The 18488-nt window shown below is 42.8% G+C and overlaps 1 protein-coding gene across 3 annotated transcripts in view; it reads right to left on the reverse strand.

The window, feature by feature from the left end:
* Positions 1 to 18488, reverse strand: part of LOC149141154 (nucleotide pyrophosphatase/phosphodiesterase-like) — a 346054-nt gene that overhangs the window by 38646 nt on the left and 288920 nt on the right. For all 3 annotated transcript variants that reach the window (XM_089453120.1, XM_089453118.1, XM_089453119.1), the window contains 4 exons: positions 13449 to 13530; positions 13086 to 13218; positions 12648 to 12853; positions 12394 to 12519 (listed from right to left, as the gene is read on the reverse strand). In XM_089453120.1, the coding sequence (XP_089309246.1) occupies positions 12394 to 12519; positions 12648 to 12853; positions 13086 to 13218; positions 13449 to 13530 (547 nt within the window). The remainder of the gene's footprint in view (positions 1 to 12393; positions 12520 to 12647; positions 12854 to 13085; positions 13219 to 13448; positions 13531 to 18488) is intronic.

The raw sequence follows: 18488 nt of genomic DNA on the forward strand, positions 1-18488 counted from the left end.
AAATACTGAAAACTGAGAAATTCTAGCACACACACAAGAATTTTGACACAATTATTTTTGGACAATTGTCCCCGAAAAAACCCAATGTGGGAAAACTAGTGCAGCTGATGAGGGTTTTATTATTAATCTTCAACAACAATTCTGAGTACAATAATTTGGATGCCCAACTAGCAATCTAATATGAGGAAAATACTGGCAAAATTACCGTGAGAATTTTCTCTCATTCCACAACTATTTTCTACCTCCAAAATTGCCTCCCTATCCTCTGCACTGAGCCCCCTACATCACCCTCTGCGCAGAGCTTACGCTGGCACTATGAGAATTTCAACCTTCCTCCCTTTGCCTCTTCCGAGGACCAGAAACCTTCCTCCCGGAATGCTGGTACCCTCCTCTTTCACCTGCTACTCACCCTTTGGCACTATCTTCTCTGCTGAGCTACTGCTACTGAGAAAATCGAATTTCCTGGGCAATTGAGTATTTGCACCAGTATATTCTCCATCACCATCACCACATTGACCTCCTCTTATAATCCACTGTTGGAGTACCAACGACCAAGATTAAAATATAATCGATGGCTAGGATCATCTCTGGATCGATCCGTGTGAGTTTCTAGATGATTCTCACCTTGTCTTAATTAATACTCATTAATTAACCATATTCCCTAAGTTCAGACTTAGGAAATATTTAAAAACTGGTTAGCCTCTCCACCAAATTTTGTGGCTAGAACACATTCGATGCTACAAAAACTAACACTCCCTCTTAGCAAGGAATCTGTTCTAGTGCTGCACATCCTGTCACAACACCCTGTCTTTGTATCATCTCCTGTCACGCTGTTGATGTCTGGCTGCTGCTGCCCACCAACCATTGCGCAACTCTGATATACGTTGCATCTATGTTGTTGTTGACCCTGTTGTACTGCTGCCAACATTGCATCTACACTGCAACTACCTCTCATCTGTTGCTGATGCAACTGAGTATCATCCAAGGTAATCTGCCTCTGCTACTGAAACAAGTTCTCCACCATACCCATCTATTCTCTGAAGTAGACGAACTTAGCTCTTCCTAGAGCTTTTGTGAGTAGATTAACAACCTGCACTTTTGTGGGAACATATTGAAGCTGCATTGCTCCACATTGTACACAATCTATGGTGAAATGACATCGAATATCTATGTGTTTCGACCTGTCATGAAACATTGGATTCTCAAAGAGCTTTATGCAACTCTAATTATCACAGTAGACACTGGTCGCCTCCATCCTTTGCCTGAACAAGATTACTAGCAGCTTCCAAAGCCATATAGCTTTGCACATAGCTATGCTTGCTACCATATACTTTGCTTCTGCAGAACTCAGTGCTACTGACTTCTGCTTCCTGCTACACCAAGAAACGATTCCTAATCCAACACTCAAGCAGTACCCAGAGGTACTTTTCCTGTCCACTGAACTGTCTGCCCAATCTACATCTATGAATCCACATAATCTAACATCATCTCTTTGGGTACATCTCAACCCATACTCAACTATGCCATGCACATACTTCAGAATGTGCCTTGTTGCTTCCCAATTTACTCTCTTCGACTTTACCATGAACTGACTAAGGGTATTGACTGCGAAGCAAATATATGGCCTTGTATTGACTAGGCACATGAGAGATCCAATAAGTTGTCTAAACAAGGTGGGGTCGACATCCTTGTCATCCAATGCATCAATCTTCTTCCAGTTGGTGATCATGGGCATAGACATGGGTCTGCAATCCTACATTCTGAACCTCTTCAGAATATCTGTAGCGTATCTCCCTTGTCCAAGGAATATCTCCCCATCCTTATGTTGATTTGGGGTAGCATCAAATGTGCTCTAGCCACGAAATTTGATGGAGAGGTTGGGGCACATGAGATATTCAATACCTAGAAAGGGTTTGGGCAGATTCTAAATAGATCAGGAGATATTAAAATAATTAATATTTTTAATGGAGTCCCTAAGTCTAAACTTAGGAAAAATAAAATATTAATGTGTATTAATATGAATCTGTGTTAGAATGGTCCAAAAGACATTGATCAAGCCAGATCTAATCTTAGCCATTGATTAGGGACTTAATCTCGATCATTGATATGTCAACGAGAAAAGTATAAGAGGAGGCTTGAGGGTCACTTGGAGAGTACACCAGAGTGATCATTCATTCTATTCTCTAGAGCGGGGTTTGCTAAGAGAGATAGAATCAGTAATCGGGAGATTAGCTGAGCGGCATTGAATACAGAGAAATAGAGAAGGTAGAGATTGTGTCGGGAGGTGCAGCAACCAAGGAGAGTGACACAGAGCCAGCGAGGGCTCACGCAGGGCCACGCAGAGGCAGCCAAGTGCTACGCAAAGCACCAGAGAGGCCAACATATCTGACGCAAAGGCCCAGAAAGCTTACGCAGGGCCTCCTCGGGTTGACGCGGGCCAAGAAAGGCTAACGCAGGGCTAGTGTGAGACAGAGAGGGTCTGACGTTGTCCAGATTGGGCAGACGCTGGGGTTGCAGAGCAGTTTTGTGCTAAGGAGCTGTCGGAAGGATTTTTCGGGGCTTCAGCGAGGAGATTTCTCTCAAACTGTGAGGTATACCTGCTAAGAAAATTCTTTGTTGGGTAGGCCAGTTTCGGCACCCAGATTGTACTCTGATATTGCTTAATAAGAAAACCCTCAGATAGTTGCACCGGTTTTCCCGCATTGGGTTTTTCCAAGGACATTGGTCCAAAAATAATGGTGTCATGTGGTGTGTTTGTTCTTGTTTCTTTTAGTTGTTGATCTGTAATATGTTGAGCATGCACTGGTGTTTATTTTCAGTATTTACTTTGTAAATAACTTGTTAAAGAAAAATAACAAGTAGGTAGGAATAAATCAGAAAAAGTGCATGAAGGGTTCTAAACTAAGTAAACTTAGAAACTTCAATATGGTATTAGAGTGTGATTGCAGATCACAAGAGGACTAAAAGACATTAGCCGAGTGGAGCAATAACAGTAGAAGACAGTTGTCCCGAGGTGACGGAAGTTGTTTCTAGCAGCGGAGAAGCCAAGAAGTGTGATGCAGAGCCACCCAAAGCCACGCAGAAGAAGCCGGGAGCTACGCGGAGCCTCAGAGAGGTCAGCAATTCTGACGCAGAGGGCGAGAGGGCTGACACAGGGCATCCCAAGGCTGACGCAGACCCATCTGGGGTGACGCAAAGCCAACGTGAGGCAGAGAGGAGCTGACGTAGTTCACAGAGGCAATTGTTGGAGTCTAGAAGGCTGCAGAAATATTGCAGAGTGGAGCTGGTGAGGTACTGTAGTCAGAACAGTACCTGACAGAGCAGGGCCAGAGGAGTTGTTACCGAGGGTTTCTAGCCGAGGAACCTGGATCAGCAGTGCAGTTGCACAAGACGATCAGAGTAGGGGGCATCTCGACAAGCGACAGAAGGATTTCCAGGAGGGAAATCAGGACTCAGAGGGAGTCCAAAAGAGAACTTCCAGACGGGAAGTAGAGACTCAGAGGAGTCGAACAGAGAACTTCCAAGAGGGAAGTAGAGGAGCGTCATGGCACTACACGGGGTAAGAGACCAAGATAGACTGGACGGAGCATCGAACTTCGCAGTCTGGAAGGCCAGAATCTTATCAGTGCTTGACAAGAATCGTGTCAAGAACTTTGCCTTGAAGGTTATAGCTATCCTAGTTGACCCAAATGATAACGACAAGTACGAAGAGGCGATGGCGAGGGCCAAGTGCATTATCCTTGACGAGGTCAAGGATCATGTGGTACCACATATAGCCGAGAAGGAAACGACAGTTGAGATGTGGGAGGCTCTCAAGAACCTATACTAGCATACTTCTATGCAGAGAAGAATGCTGCTCGAGAACCAAATGAGGTTGTATCAGAAGGGTCAATCGATTGACACCTTCCTTGGAGGATTGAATGAGATCCGAGACGAGTTGACTGCTATAGGAGCGACACTGGATCAGGAGCTTATGGTGAGGACAACCCTGAATGCTGTCTCAGAAGATTGGGAAGTGTTTGTCCAGAGTATCCTGGGCAAAGGGACTCTCCCACCTTGGGATGAGATGTGGGCAGCTCTTCGCCAGGAAGAGATTAGACGGTAGTCGAAGACAGGTAGCAGCAACAAAGGGATCAAGGTCAAGCAGGAGGAGGAGGATGTGGCCCTAGCATCTGAGGGAAAGCAGGAGAAGCAGAAGAAGAAAGATCTCTCCAAGATCAAGTGTTTCCACTGTGGGGAGATGGGTCATTATGTGATCCAGTGCCCAAGGAAGAAGAGTAAGGGAGAGTCTTTCGAGACTAAGGCAGCGCCAGCACGGACAGAGAAGGAAGTTTTGACAGACGATGACGGCCATGAGTGCACACACGCCACTTGAGTGAAAGTGGGCAGACATCGAGCTGCAGTCAATCGGACTACAGGCGATGAGGGGCAGGATCCTCGAGGTACCCAGCCTCTTGGATTAGACCTTGCTACAGGAACCCCGACGAGGAGTAGCAGGACTGGCTGGGTGGGTAGAGACGGATGCGAATGGAGCGACAGAGAGAGCTACAGTGCAGGAGTCCCAAGACAGCGCGAGGCTAGCAAGCTACAGCAATGCGAGAGGCACAGGAGTGTTGCACCAATGCAGGAAGGCACAAAGAGGTATGCAATGGTGCGAGATGCAGGGAGTTGTTGCAGCAACGCAGAGGTCAGAGAGGGAGCACTTGTCAACGGCAGAGGGGGCTTCAACATCAGTGGGTGTCTCTAGCCCAACAGGGAGGTCAGTTGGGAGATCAGTTAATTACTTCTCAGTAATTGAGTTGCAGTGCAACATTGGGCAACACGATGCAACATGATGGGAGGAGGTGCAGTGCAGATGCAGTGCTGGGAGAAAGGACCAGCAGCAGCACAAATGTAGAGGGAGTTGTTGTACAAATGCAGCAATGGCAGTGGCAGAACCATGGGCAGCAGTACAAGAGGTAGCAGTGCAGAGGATGTTGGGCAAGAAGGCCTAGCATCAGCACAGGTACCGATGCCGGATGATCAAAGTAATACCCAGTGAGGAGTATTGCTAGAGCATAGTCCTCACTACGAGGGAGTGCTGATTTGGGGTAGCATCGGATGTGCTCTAGCCATGAAATTTGGTGGAGAGGTTGGGGCACATGAGATCTCCAATACCCAGAAAGGGTTTGGGCAGATTCTAAACAGATTAGGAGATATTAAAATAATTAATATTTTTAATGGAGTCCCTAAGTCTAAATTTAGGGAAAATAAAATATTAATGTGTATTAATGTGAATCTGTGTTAGAATGGTCCAAAAGACATGGATCAAGCCAGATCTAATCTTAGTCATTGATTATGGACTTAATCTCGGCCGTTGATATGTCAACGAGAAAAGTATAAGAGGAGGCTTGAGGGTCACTTGGAGAGTACACCAGAGTGATCAGTCATTTTATTCTCTAAAGCGGGGTTTGCTAAGAGAGATAGAATCAGTGACCAGAGAGCAACTGAGGGGCATTGAGTACAGAGAAAAAAAAGAAGGCAGAGATTGTGCCGGGAGAGCAGCGCAACAACCAAGGACAGTGACACAGAGCCAGCAAGGGCTCACGCAGGGCCACAAAGAGGTAGCCAAGTGCTACGCAGAGCACCAGATAGGCCAGCATGTTTGACGCAGACGCAGGGCCTCCTGGGGTTGACGCAAGCCAAGAAAGGCTGACGCAGGGCCAGCATGAGACAAAGAGGGGCTGACGCAGTCCAGATTGGGCAGACGCTAGGGTTGCAGAGCAGTTTTGTGCTGAGGAGCTGCCGGAAGGATTTTCCGGGGTTTCAGCCAGGAGATTTCTTTCAAACTGTGAGGTATAGCTGCTAAGGAAATTCTCTGTTGGGTAGGCCAATTTCGACACCCAGATTGTACTTTGATATTGTTTAATAAGAAAACCCTCAGATAGCTACACTGGTTTTCCCGCATTGGGTTTTTCCGGGGACATTGGTCCAAAAATAATGGTGTCATGTGGTGTGTTTGTTCTTGTTTCTTTTAGTTGTTGATCTGTAATATGTTGAACATGCACTGGTGTTTATTTTCAGTGTTTACTTTGTAAATAACTTAAAGAAAAATAACAATTAGGTAGGAATAAATCAGAAAAAATGCATGAAGGGTTTCTAAACTAAGTAAACTTAGAATCTTCAACACCTTATGCCAAACTTCCAATCCTAGGAAACAGTGCATCAAACTCAAATCCTTCATGTCGAACTTTGCTGCCAGGTTCCTCTTGCAATCCTCTATTAACCTTGATGATCCTGTCAAAAAGAGATCATCCACATACAAAACTAGAATGAGTGGCTCACCCTCTACCATCAAATAGCAAAGATTGGGATCTGCGTCACTCTTGATGAATCCCATCTACTGCAAGTAGCTGTCAATCTTACCATACCATGCCCTGGGAACCTACTTGAGTCCGTATAGAGCTTTCTTCAGTTTGCACACATGAGTGTGCCTCTCAGGAGTCTTGAAGCCCTCTGGATGTTTTATGTACACTTCTTCCTCTATCACCCTGTTCAAGAAGGTTGTCTTGACATCCATCTGCTGAATCTGCCATCCCATCTGAGCTACTAGGGATATAACTGACCAAATAGAAGTGTATCTGGCAACTGGGCTAAAGGTCTCATAATCTATCCCTTCTTTCTGTGCATACCTCTTTGCCACGAACCTAGCCTTGTATTTCTCCACACTGTCGTCTGTAGCATATTTGATCTTGTAGATCCATTTAGAACCTACAATTGGCACTACCTCTCAAACATCATTTGTCATGGTAGAGCTATACTCTTCTACCATGGAATCTACCCATACTTGATGTTGTGTGGCCTCCTGAAAGCTGGAAGGGTTTTGCAACCTAATCTACCAATGCTTGATATCTATCAGGTTGTCTGCTTTGTCTTTTGTTCATCTTAGGAGTTCCAATAAACTCTTATGCATCTCTCAATGTCTGATGAACCTCTCTGCTAGCTCGAACACTAGTCGTCGGAGGTTTAACCAACTCCTCCTCATCCTGCCTCTACTGCTCCATCTGCTAAGAACTCCTCGAATTTCCTGCACTTGAGGAAATACTAGTACTAGTCACAGTACTCGATCCTTGCGACTGTCCTCCTGCCTGTCTCACTGGCTGCCCTTGATGCTGGACCAAAGGATCTTCTGTTGACTGATTCTGATCACCTGCTGGCATCTCACGAGATCTCCGGAAAGCTTGATCCTCTATGAACTTCACGTCTCACCTTACTACAATCTTCCTATTGCTAAGAATGTAGATTCTGTATGCCTTTAGGTTTCGCTGTACCCAACGAAGAACCCCTTCTCTGCAGTCTGATCCAGTTTGGTATGTTTATCATTTGAGCGAAGCACCTTGATCTTCTTCCCTATCGCATTCTCCACGAGAGCTTTAAACTCTCTGAAACGATCGAAGACCTCATCTTTGGTCTTCAAGAAGTAGATCCAAGTTTTCCTGGAATGGTCATCAATAAAGGTGATGAAATATTTGGCACTGCTGAGAGCTCTAGTGGACATCAGGCCGCAAATATATGAATGTATGAGTCCTAACACGCCATCAACTTTGTTGTCACTTCTTGGAAATGCTTCCTTAGCATACTTCCCAAGTACGCATCCTCTGCACACATCATCGTGTTCCATGCCAAGTTCTGGAACCCCTGTTACCGTTTCTCTGAGCATCTTGAGTGCTCCATGGTGTAGATGTCCCATTCTCCTATGCCATAACTCATTCAGCTCCTTCCCACTGCTACTATCACTGCCTATTAGTGCCATTGGAGAATCAATCTGTAACCGATACAATCTGTTACTTCGAACTCCAATTTGTCTTACCTTTTTCCAGCTTGGGTGTTTGACATACACTTTCTTCCCTACGAAGTGAATATCATACCCCTTATCCTGTAATTGGGATACTGAAATCAGGTTCATACCCAATCCTAGCACATGCAATACATCGTAGCGTTGGTGCTTTCTCTTGACTCCCTTTGAAAATCTATGGTACCTCTCCCTACTGGAGTACATTTCGTTATGTATCCCATAGCAATCTAGAAGTCTATCTGCTCCTCCTTGTAGCTAGAGAAATATTCTCTAACCCATGTCATGTGAGTTGATGCTCCACTATCTATATACCAGACACCTTGTGAAGTTGATCCTGATAAGCAAGAAAATTCGTCTTCCAATCTGGAAGACAAATTTGAAGTCTCCTGAATGTTACTTTTGTCCATGGTTATGTTGAAGAATTTATAGTGTGCTATTCCTCTTTTCCTCCCCGATGCTGGTTCTGCTCTAGCGAACGGCTGCACAAACCCTCTATGTCCAGCTAGAGATCTGCTCGATGAAAAAATATGAGTTGCTCCCGCTGCCTCTGAAATCACTCGATCTGGAAGGATCAAATTTTTTTGCCCCTCAGAAAAATCGGTCTCCCTTAAGCAATTTGGCCTCCTGGCAAAAGACTGTGCTGCCCCTTGGGAATTTCAGCCTGCTGCCCACACTAAGCAGCGAAATTCTTTCTTTTCACTTTTGAGTTCTCCTGCTGATCAACCTAGCTCTGATACCATGTGAAATTTTTATATAATGCAACAACCATAAATTATTCTTCTAACTGAAAATTTGATTATGCAGTTTATTTTCTACGACAAACAACGAATAAAATCACAACTATAATTTTCACCATAAAAATACTGCGGAAAATAAAATACTGAAAACTGAGAAATTCTAGCACACACACAAGAATTTTGACACAGTTATTTTTGGACAATTGTCCCCAGAAAAACCCAATGCGGGAAAATTGTTGTTGCAGGTGAGGGTTTTATTATTAATCTTCAACAGCAATTCTGAGTACAATAATTTAGATGCTCAATTGGCAATCTAATCTGAGGAAAATACTGGCAAAATTAACTTGAGAATTTTCTCTCACCCCACAGCTATTCTCTGTTCTAAGCCTCCTATGTCACCCTCTACGCAGAGCTTACACTAGCCCTATGAGAATTTCAACCTTCCTACTTTTGCCTCTTCTGGGGACTGGAAACCTTCCTCCTGGAATGTTTCTGCCCTCCTCTTCCACCTGCTACTCACCCTCTTGCTCTATCTTCTTTGTTGAGCTACTGCTAAGGAGAAAATCGAACTGCCTGGGCAACTGAGTATCTGCACTCATATATTCTCCATCACCACATCGACCTCCTCTTATAATCCATTGTTGGAGTACCAACGGCCAAGATTAAAACATAATCAATGGCTAAGATCATCTCTGGATCGATCCATGTGAGTTTCTAGATGATTCTCGCCTTGACTTAATTAATACTGATTAATTAACCATATTCCCTAAGTTTAGAATTAGGAAATATTTAAAAACAGGTTAATAATCTAATTAAGTCATTTCTAGGCAGAATTTCCAGAAAAAATTTCGGGGTTTTTGAGATCTCATGTATTCTAGCCTCTTCACCAAATTTCGTGGCTAGAAAACATCCGATGCTACAAACACTAACATAGTAGCCATTTTCTGGGCACACGTGAGAGTTGGTGGGAAGTGTTTTGGAGCTAGGTTTTGCCGAGAGAAATAAGGAGAAATTTGGGGAAGTGAGGCCCAGCATTTTGGGAGTGTTTGGAGGGCATTTCCAAGGAGTTTGCACACTGGTCGTATTTCCCATCTATTGGAGGACGTGGTAATTGGGGCCGAATTTCGGGGGTCAGAACCAGACCAAACTGTTTCTGGGTTTTGGTGGGTTATTTGAGAGGAGCTTGGAGCTAATTTTACAGAATTCTCTGAGCACTGTAGGTGGGGTTTCTAGCAGTATCTTTCCAACAGACAGTGCAATTTTCTGGGGCAGCGCAGGTGTAATGTCCCTTCCTAATTATTTTGGAACAGGATTAATTTCTACATTTTGGGGCCGATTTTGGAGGTGATGGGGCCCATTTGATTTTATTAGGAAGTTAATCTTAGTAGAATTTATTTCGATGTGGTTAATTTGTACGTGGGGGCCACCCACACTAGGAGAATATGCATTCCCTAGTTCGATTTGCATGGAGAGGAAATCAGTGGTTAAGTGAGGGACCTACGATGGACGAAAAATTGAGGGAAAAGTGCTACACAAAATCTATATAAGGAAGACAACTCTCTTGATTTCAGCATCTTATCTTTTGACATATTGAACTCAATCTTAGTTTCTCGAGCTGCTTAACCGAGTTACTGTGTTGTTTAACACACGAGTGTCTCTGAGCGGAGATCTCAACCCTTGCTTCGGTGGACTTCGAGTGCCAACCCTAGGAGGGAGTTCTTCTTCATCTCAATTCGTAGCAGCAACAAGGAGACGAGTTACAACAAGCTATAGTCGAGTTCCAGCAGCAGGGGAAGTAACAGCAAGGAGGCCGAGTTACAGCAACCGAAAATAGCAGCAAGGATGCTGAGTTCCAGCAGCAGGGAGAGTAGAAACAGTGCAAAGTAGGGAGAGTAACAACAACACACAACAGGGAGAGTAACAGCAGCGCAGGGACTGCGCAACCATTGGAGTGAGATTTGTCGGGCGACATTTTCTCGGGGATTTGGAGCTGGGGAGATGGATGTCATTTGGAGGTCCATTTGAGGAGGATCGCTGCAGATGGGAGTGTATAGATTGACAGGATCAGTCACAGCAGCAATATTCATATTTGGAGGAGGGCCAAGCTATGAAGGGTCAATTTTTGAAGGTTGGAACCAAGGGAAATCCTTTCTGGGTTTTTGGCAAGGAGTACGCTCCTAATTTTATAGAATTTTTTGGGCAAATCTGAGGGGTCAAACAGGGGTCCCAAATCAGCCAGCAACGAGAGGAGCTAGGGGGAATTTGGGCCAAAATTCTGAGGTCAACATTTGGCCAATTCCTTCGTGGGTTATTATGGGTTTCTTGCGTAGAGGCTAAGGATTAATTTACTAGAATTTTCTGAGAAACAAGGAAGGCTCTAACAGCAGAACATTTCAAGTAACAACACCTTTCTGGGCAGTAAGAGCGCAACTCTTGGGCCGGATTACCAGCAGATTTGAGGAGGGTGTTCCATTATTCATTTTGGGCTTTTGCTAGCTTGCCTAGAGCAAGCCCAAGTGCACACATTCCAGCACCTTGTTGTACACCTCTTCCCATTTAGTAAAATGAGAAGACAATGCAGTTTGGTTGCCAATTTTATGGTCTGATTTAATTTTATGGTGTTGTTTTTATTGTTCACTTTGCATAGCACTATTTTTCCTAGTTTGGAACATTACAACAGTACAATATTGGAGCAGATCATTCTCTCATCTGGATTTTCTATTTTATCCCCTGGGCCTTGTCAAGCTTGCCATTGAGGCAAGCCTAGGTGTACTCCCTCCATACCATTGTACTCTTGCTCCCATTATCTAATAAAATGGCTCTGCTGAACGACATTTCTGGAATTTTTATGGGTGTTCACTAAATTTTCTGCATTTTTGTGTTGCATGTACTATTTTTCTTTGCATATCATTGTTTTTCCTAATTAGGAACATTACAGTGTACCCGTTAAAATGTCAAACATGAAATGCACATGGTCATCTGAAAAGGGATAGTCCAAGTTCGCAGAAAAAATATTAGTGAAGTTCAAAGGCAGGTGCACCCAGTGCAGCAACCCAAGTCACAGGGTAAAATCACACACAAATGTTGGGTAAGTAAAGAGCGAGGACAGTCACCGAAAGGAAAAACATTTGAAGCTAGGAGCAGAAAGATATGGAAATCAATAAGGGAAACGGTGTATATGGAAAAAGATTGTCATTGATAATGGAAACTCAAAAAGAGAGGTGATGAATTACTTGCAGAAGTAACAACGGCGGTCCAGGGGCCAAACTAAATAACAGTTGCTTTCTTTGTCAGATATGATGCAAAGAAAATCCTTGACCCCACTTCTCAAAAGCAAGTGTCTTTGCGAATGAAAGCAACAGATGGCGATCTTATTACGACCTCTGAAAATGAAGAGAGACCAAAACCAAGAGAAGATTCCTAGGAAACATAAGGGCAGTTTTTAGTCGATTCTGGATCTCAAAACCCCATTGATGTAAAACACGGTATTGTTTCTTACAAATCTGTTTTCAGTCTGTACAATCTTAGCTTTAAAGTTTAAAATTGTGATCAGCTGAAAAGAAAGATGGCCTTGCTCTTCAAAAAGTTATCAAATTAGGTCAATTTCTAAAACTTAAGGAATTGGTATTACGTACCGATTTTAAACTGTATTGTAGCATCAGCAATATATATATATATATACAGAGAGAGAGAGACAGACGCATATATTTCATATGTGAGCCATCATAAGAAAATATGAAAAAACTTTAGCAGATCACTCATTCACATTCAAGACCATGGAGCCGATCCAGAATTTTACAATAGAATGTGCTCATTACATACCATATCTTAGCATCATTCAATGTTGGTGCATAAAATGTGCTTTTAGCTGGTACACCACATTCTCCACCTGAATCTATATTCTTATAAAATGAACCTGAATTAGGCCAATCACGTTCATGGTTACCACTGTGAAAGTACAATACTAGTTAGAACACTCAACAGCAATATGTCAACAATGTTTTCAAATGTTTTTAGAATGATAAAAGAAAAAAGCACGGAAAGATAGAAACCATTGGAATGTCAAATAGGAATACCTTGCTACCATATACGGAACATGTGAAGCAATGGGCTCCACTTGTGCTGTGAACTGATCCCATTCCGATATGTAGCCATTGGCATAAGATAAGTCTCCAATATGAAAAACTATGTCAATATTATCCAAGTCCTCTATGAGGCGATCAGTAGTATTTAGGGTGCCTGGTTGGTAGTCACTATACGCATTAGAACCATCACGCTCTGCCTGGAAGCAAGGAATTAGTAAATGAAATATACTTCAATAGCTAAACATTTCTTGGCCAGTGTATTGAAAATATCCACTTCTTTCCTTTTCTTAAAATGACTCAACTACTAAATAAAACATAGAGATTCTTGATTGCATACTTCCAAACAATGCTAATATAAAAACAAGATTACTTGTGTCATTTCTGACAAGCGTGCAATCAAATATTGCAGATAATAGCAATGGAACTCACTTTCCCCATGTCACCAAAAATGATTACACGTTGCAAAGAATCTTGGCCAGGATATGGAGATGCTGCAAAATAATTTAGCTGGCCCCAAATATATGACCCATTGACTAGCCTATGGCCAACCTTGTAGTAGTATCTGTGTCATTATCATTGAAATTAGTACCAGCACCAGGACAACTATATGAATCAGGGAAGAACTTCAGATAATTTTGACTTAAAGATTGAAATTTAGTGCTTTCCTATAGTCACATAAGTTGGGAATTGCACTGAAACAGACGTTCCCCACAAATTTTGAAGCATTCACATAACAACAAACATCAAAATCTCTACAAATTACAATGCAATGCTATTACAAAGAAATCTTACTTGGTGTTTGGCCATAAATCCTTCAAGATACTTGTGTGTATGAAGCCTGGGTCTCGCCAGCCAACTGTGCGTGCAGGCTGACCTGTGAAAAGAGATTGAAGGAACCATGTTTACAGGCAAATATGTGTTTCTTGCAAATCTGCGTGACAATACAAATGAAAAAGCATGGCAAGAAATTGCCTATGTAGAAATCTTGTAAACATCAAGGACTTCTAAACAGCTAGAAGTTTATAACACAAGAAGCCACTGTTGTGTAACCATAAGTTAAAGTTACAAAAATAATCTTCTCGAAGATCTCTGAAATACTCATAGACGACATGACCCTTTGCATCCATGTCTATGACGGACATTCTCAATAAACTTTTCGAACGCCTTTCTCATTTTAAAATGTTTTAATTTATTTTTGCAAACAAAAAGAAAATGAACATTATGCACTTACCCGAATTCTTATGATCAGTATAAGGTAAATAATTAGAAGAAACGTCAGGTACTTGGCTTCTAAAAATATATTAAACTAAAAGAAAATGTAACGGAAAGTTATCTTCAGCCTATGATAAAAGTATGGCAGTAATGTTTACATCCATGAAAGTCAGAACAAGGGAAATATGTGGCACAGCACTCCAAGAGAAGTTATGTTTTCTCTCATTCTACAGCAGTGAATGAGCACCAACTGGATGAGTCCTACTAGGGTATAAAAGGGAATGGACAAGAACATCAGAATAACTAACGTATACTCAACACTGCTAAGTGAAGGTAGCAAGAAATTTATCCATGTCCTGTGACAAACATAATATAGCCAACAGAACTTGTGATTACAAGCATTCCATGGATGATTAAAGGAGTGCATTTACAGTTTCTATCCATAATTAAAAATCCTTCAGTCTTAATCTAGGAGTTATATACATAAACCAGCCACTTTTTCTGTAAATAAACATAAAATTCTGTAAACTTCAAAAGGACAACCTCTCTTGCCAACTGCATAATGCCAAGAAACAGTAAAAATTATTACAATCTTCTGCATAAAAAGTCCCCTTCGGATCCCCCACTTTGAATTCCAGGTGGATGCCTTCAGATCTGGAACCCATTGGATTAACACGTCAAGCAATGTTTGGTCCTTCAGACTGTAATGTTCCTGATACCCACCACCTGTGGGTGACACCCATAGGAGAAATTTTTTCTCCTAGATGGTCCTCAACTGGCAACCAGTAGCCCCTTGCAGCCACCAGATAGCTCAATGTGCCACCATCTCCGCACCTGAGCCAACCATGTGGTCCCTCGCCCATCTGTTATGATCGTATGTTTGAAGGTGGGCCTCCCGACATCGAAGGTAGGGCTTTTCATTGTGTAGTTGGGTAATTTTGTTTACTTTTCATGGACACTTTTGGGCATGGATTGATGAAAGGATTAGGCGGAAAGAGTGGGCTAGGTCTGTACTCTTGTCTCCTCTGCCCGATTTGGTGGTTAACCTTGTATCCTAGTCTCGTGGGATCTCCTTTATTGGCTACTAGCTTTAGGGCTGACACTACATGGAAAATCCCGATTTTGGTTGCATGGTCCCACTTCCTAGCACCATATACATCACTCCCCTCCACTCAATTTAACCCTATTACCGCTCAAACTAACAAGGGACCTAAAGGGGAAATGCCAGGTCAAGGGCAACAAATGGAGACTTAGCCCACTATCACCTCAATTAATGCTCCCTTCTATTTACAGAGTTTCACCAGTGGGAGGAGACCCGGTATATTATGGAGTCACTAATGAAGGGTAAATCAATGAGTGAATATGGAGTAACCCAAATGGTTCCCTTTCCTTAAGAGGTTGAAAGGTAGAGCTTGCTTGCTTCCTAAGCAAGGTACAATGTCTTCTAGGAGAAGGAAGGGAGGATTTGAGGGTTAGGTTTATGGGATATGACTTGTGAAGGAGTTTCCCAATCCCTAAAATTCTTATTGAAATTGGTATCCCAGATGGTTCTTGAAGAATTGTCTTTTCAAAGGAGCGGGACCACACGGGACCAAGTGGACCCAATCTAGGGTAGGAGGAAAGAGTATGGCAACCAATGATGTTCTTACCCTAGACAAGGTGGGGGAAAGGATCAAAGAAAGAATTTTCACTTAAAGGTGTTGAATTGATCCTATGAGGCACTAGCCTTGGGGATGCTAGGGCAAAGTTTGATCTCGAAGCTAGGGCTTGGCTTTTCTCACAACTCCATCGTCAGAGGGGCCTCAAATTTGGAGGAGGTCTTAAGGAGACACTAGCGTAGGAGAGGCTAGGAGATCAAACTTTTTGGATAGGTAGTTTTCCAGGAATATGATGCTTTGGTGACCTAATTTGGCTAGACCTAGGAAAAGGTGAAAAAGGGTATGATTTTATATGATCACCTCTTCGTAGATCAGTGCCTTAGTCTTGCGAGAATGGAGTCTATGATGAATATGATTGAGGACCTTTGGTTCTTGCTAAAGCAGGCCTCAAGACTACTTTGCTAGCCTTCTAGGTCAAAGAGAAGCAATCTTGCAGCTTTTATACTTCAATGTGCAAAAGGTGATGGCTTATCAAGGTCAATTCGTTAATGGAATTACCCCTAGGAGATTTCATTCACAACATGGCCCATACATTGAGAGATGCTATAATAGAGAAAAAATTCCACAATTTAAAGCAATAAATGCATGCATCAATTAGCCCTAAGAATAACAAAAAACCTACTCCAATGTATATTGCAAAGTAAAACAAGAATAACATTAAAATCATGTACTTACATGTAATAGAATATATGCAACCATCCACAATTTGACAAGAGAGAAGCTCCAAGACAAGATAAGCCAAATCCACACATCAAAATTCATCCATAAAGCTCCAATTCATGCTCCAACAAAAACTGTAAAATTCTCAAGAGAGAGAAGAGATCCAATCCAAAATGATGATGAGAAAATTAACTCATCTCACTTGTATTTATACACTAATGAGGAGTTCGATTTAGCCTCCTTGGCCTACATAAGCCCCAAAAATAAAATAATGTTCTAATAATCGAACTTTTGGTGACAAGCCCACCAAACTAGCTCATAAATGAAAGAATAAGCCTCTCAAGAGGTCAAATAATAATCTATGCATTTCGCAGGGCCCTCTAAGAGGCCTAATGAAGTCCATGGATACCATAACGAAGAGCAGGACCTTCAAAAGTGATGGACAAGGGGTTGGCCCCTTGTTCTCCAAACAATAAACCTATGGTGCTCCCAAAGGGTGTGGGGGAACAATAATAACTTCATGGGTCTCCAAATGAGTCAAGGATGCCTATAGATCATCTACAAGGGTTCTGATGATTGTGTAGGGGATGCCACATCATCCTACAAGTCCTAGGTCTGTTGCTAAGTGCATGGTACATTTCTGGGGTTGACTGGGCAAAGGTGAACTAGGTGCATCATCTTCGTCCAATGGGACTATCTCGAGCATCTCTGACCATCCTCGGGGATTCATGGAGTGTTGTCTACTGCTATGGAGGCCCATGTCTCTCAATGCACACCCTACATGTGCCAATGTAGCCCTCCAGAGGATTAGGACCCCGTATAGGGAGACCAAACCCAATATGGAGACCATTTGCAATCTTGCATAAGATCCAATGCGTCCCTTAGCCTTCTAGTACAACAAGTCATTAGAGAAATCAAGTAAATGAGCTTACCAATCCTGGACCACAGGTGGGAACTTCATAATGGCCTGCCTTTCCATAATGAGCTTCGGGATGCGCCAATGTCTCCTAAACTCCAAATGGGGTTAACCAAGTATCATATTAGGTGGTTTCTACTTCTAAAGGGGATAATATATTCAAGATACATCCTTCAAAAGGTGGTGGCATGTGACAGATAGGTGAATGAAGTAGGGGATGAAAAGGGGCAATCCTGAGCCACATGCTAGGGTAACTAATAAAAGGGAAGCCCACACTTGGGTTTATAATGTATAGGAGGGAGAAATTGTGGTACATGAGGTGCCTCGACCTTGATTTTTCCACTTCTTTATATGCCTTTTGCCTTTTTATGATCTTTCTTTGATTAACTGCACGGGGCTCAAGGGGTAAGAGCATGATGCGTAAGATATAGTAGTGAATACCCCCTTTTAACGCAGAGCAGTTCATTGCCCACCAAGGGTTGGGAAAATCATGGGTTCCTTTACTGTGAAGGAGGTTCATAGAACCTGTAGGAACCAGGGTGATGGCCATGATGATGGGGTAGAGCTCATGTATTGGCTTTTGCCCACGTGCTAAATGTGCTTTTCCTGACCATCTTTTAAATTTTGTTGTACATTTTCCTGTTGAGTGTGGCAAAATATGCTTTTATCTTTCTTTTTAGCTACATCAATCTCTAGGAATCATTTCAAGCCATGACCCAAGGTGTGGGCAAGGGGAAGGGGCGAGCTAACCCTATGTGGACCCAGTGGAGGAAGGTGGACCCAGGTGGGAGAGATGATGAATGGGGTAATAATGAGTGGAAAAGGGGTAATATAAGCAGATAAGGAAGTGGGACCACGTAACCAAAATCGGGATTTCCCATGAAATACCATCCCTAAAGCCAAATGGTCAGTAAAAGAGATCCCACGGGACTAGAATACAAGGTTAATATCCAAAATGGGTCTAGGGGATAAGGGCACAGACCTAACCCATTCTTTCTGCCAAATCCCCCCATCAATCCATTCCCATAAGTGTCCATGATAAGCAAACTACAAATCTCAATTACCAAATGACAGGGCATACCTTTAGGTTCGGGAGGCCCACCTTCAAACATACGATCATGGCAAATGGGCGAGAGACCACATGGCTTGCTTAGTTGGCGGAGAAATGGCACAATGAGCTAGTTGGTGGCTGCCGACTGAGGACCATTATGGAGAAAAAGATTTCTCCAAGGGATATCACCCACAAAATGGTGGGTAACATCTAGCTCCAACTGAGACGTGATCTCTCGAAGAAGTGGGCGAAGCTACTCGAACGGGAGGCACGAGAACTCCAACAATCTCTTGGTTACTGTAGACCTGTTACCTGCACATATAATAGATAGAAAA

Source organism: Pinus tabuliformis, chromosome X (genome assembly GCF_031772625.1).
Source record: "Pinus tabuliformis cultivar Carrire ecotype Pingquan chromosome X, CPIR1, whole genome shotgun sequence".
Taxonomy (NCBI): Eukaryota; Viridiplantae; Streptophyta; class Pinopsida; order Pinales; family Pinaceae; genus Pinus; species Pinus tabuliformis.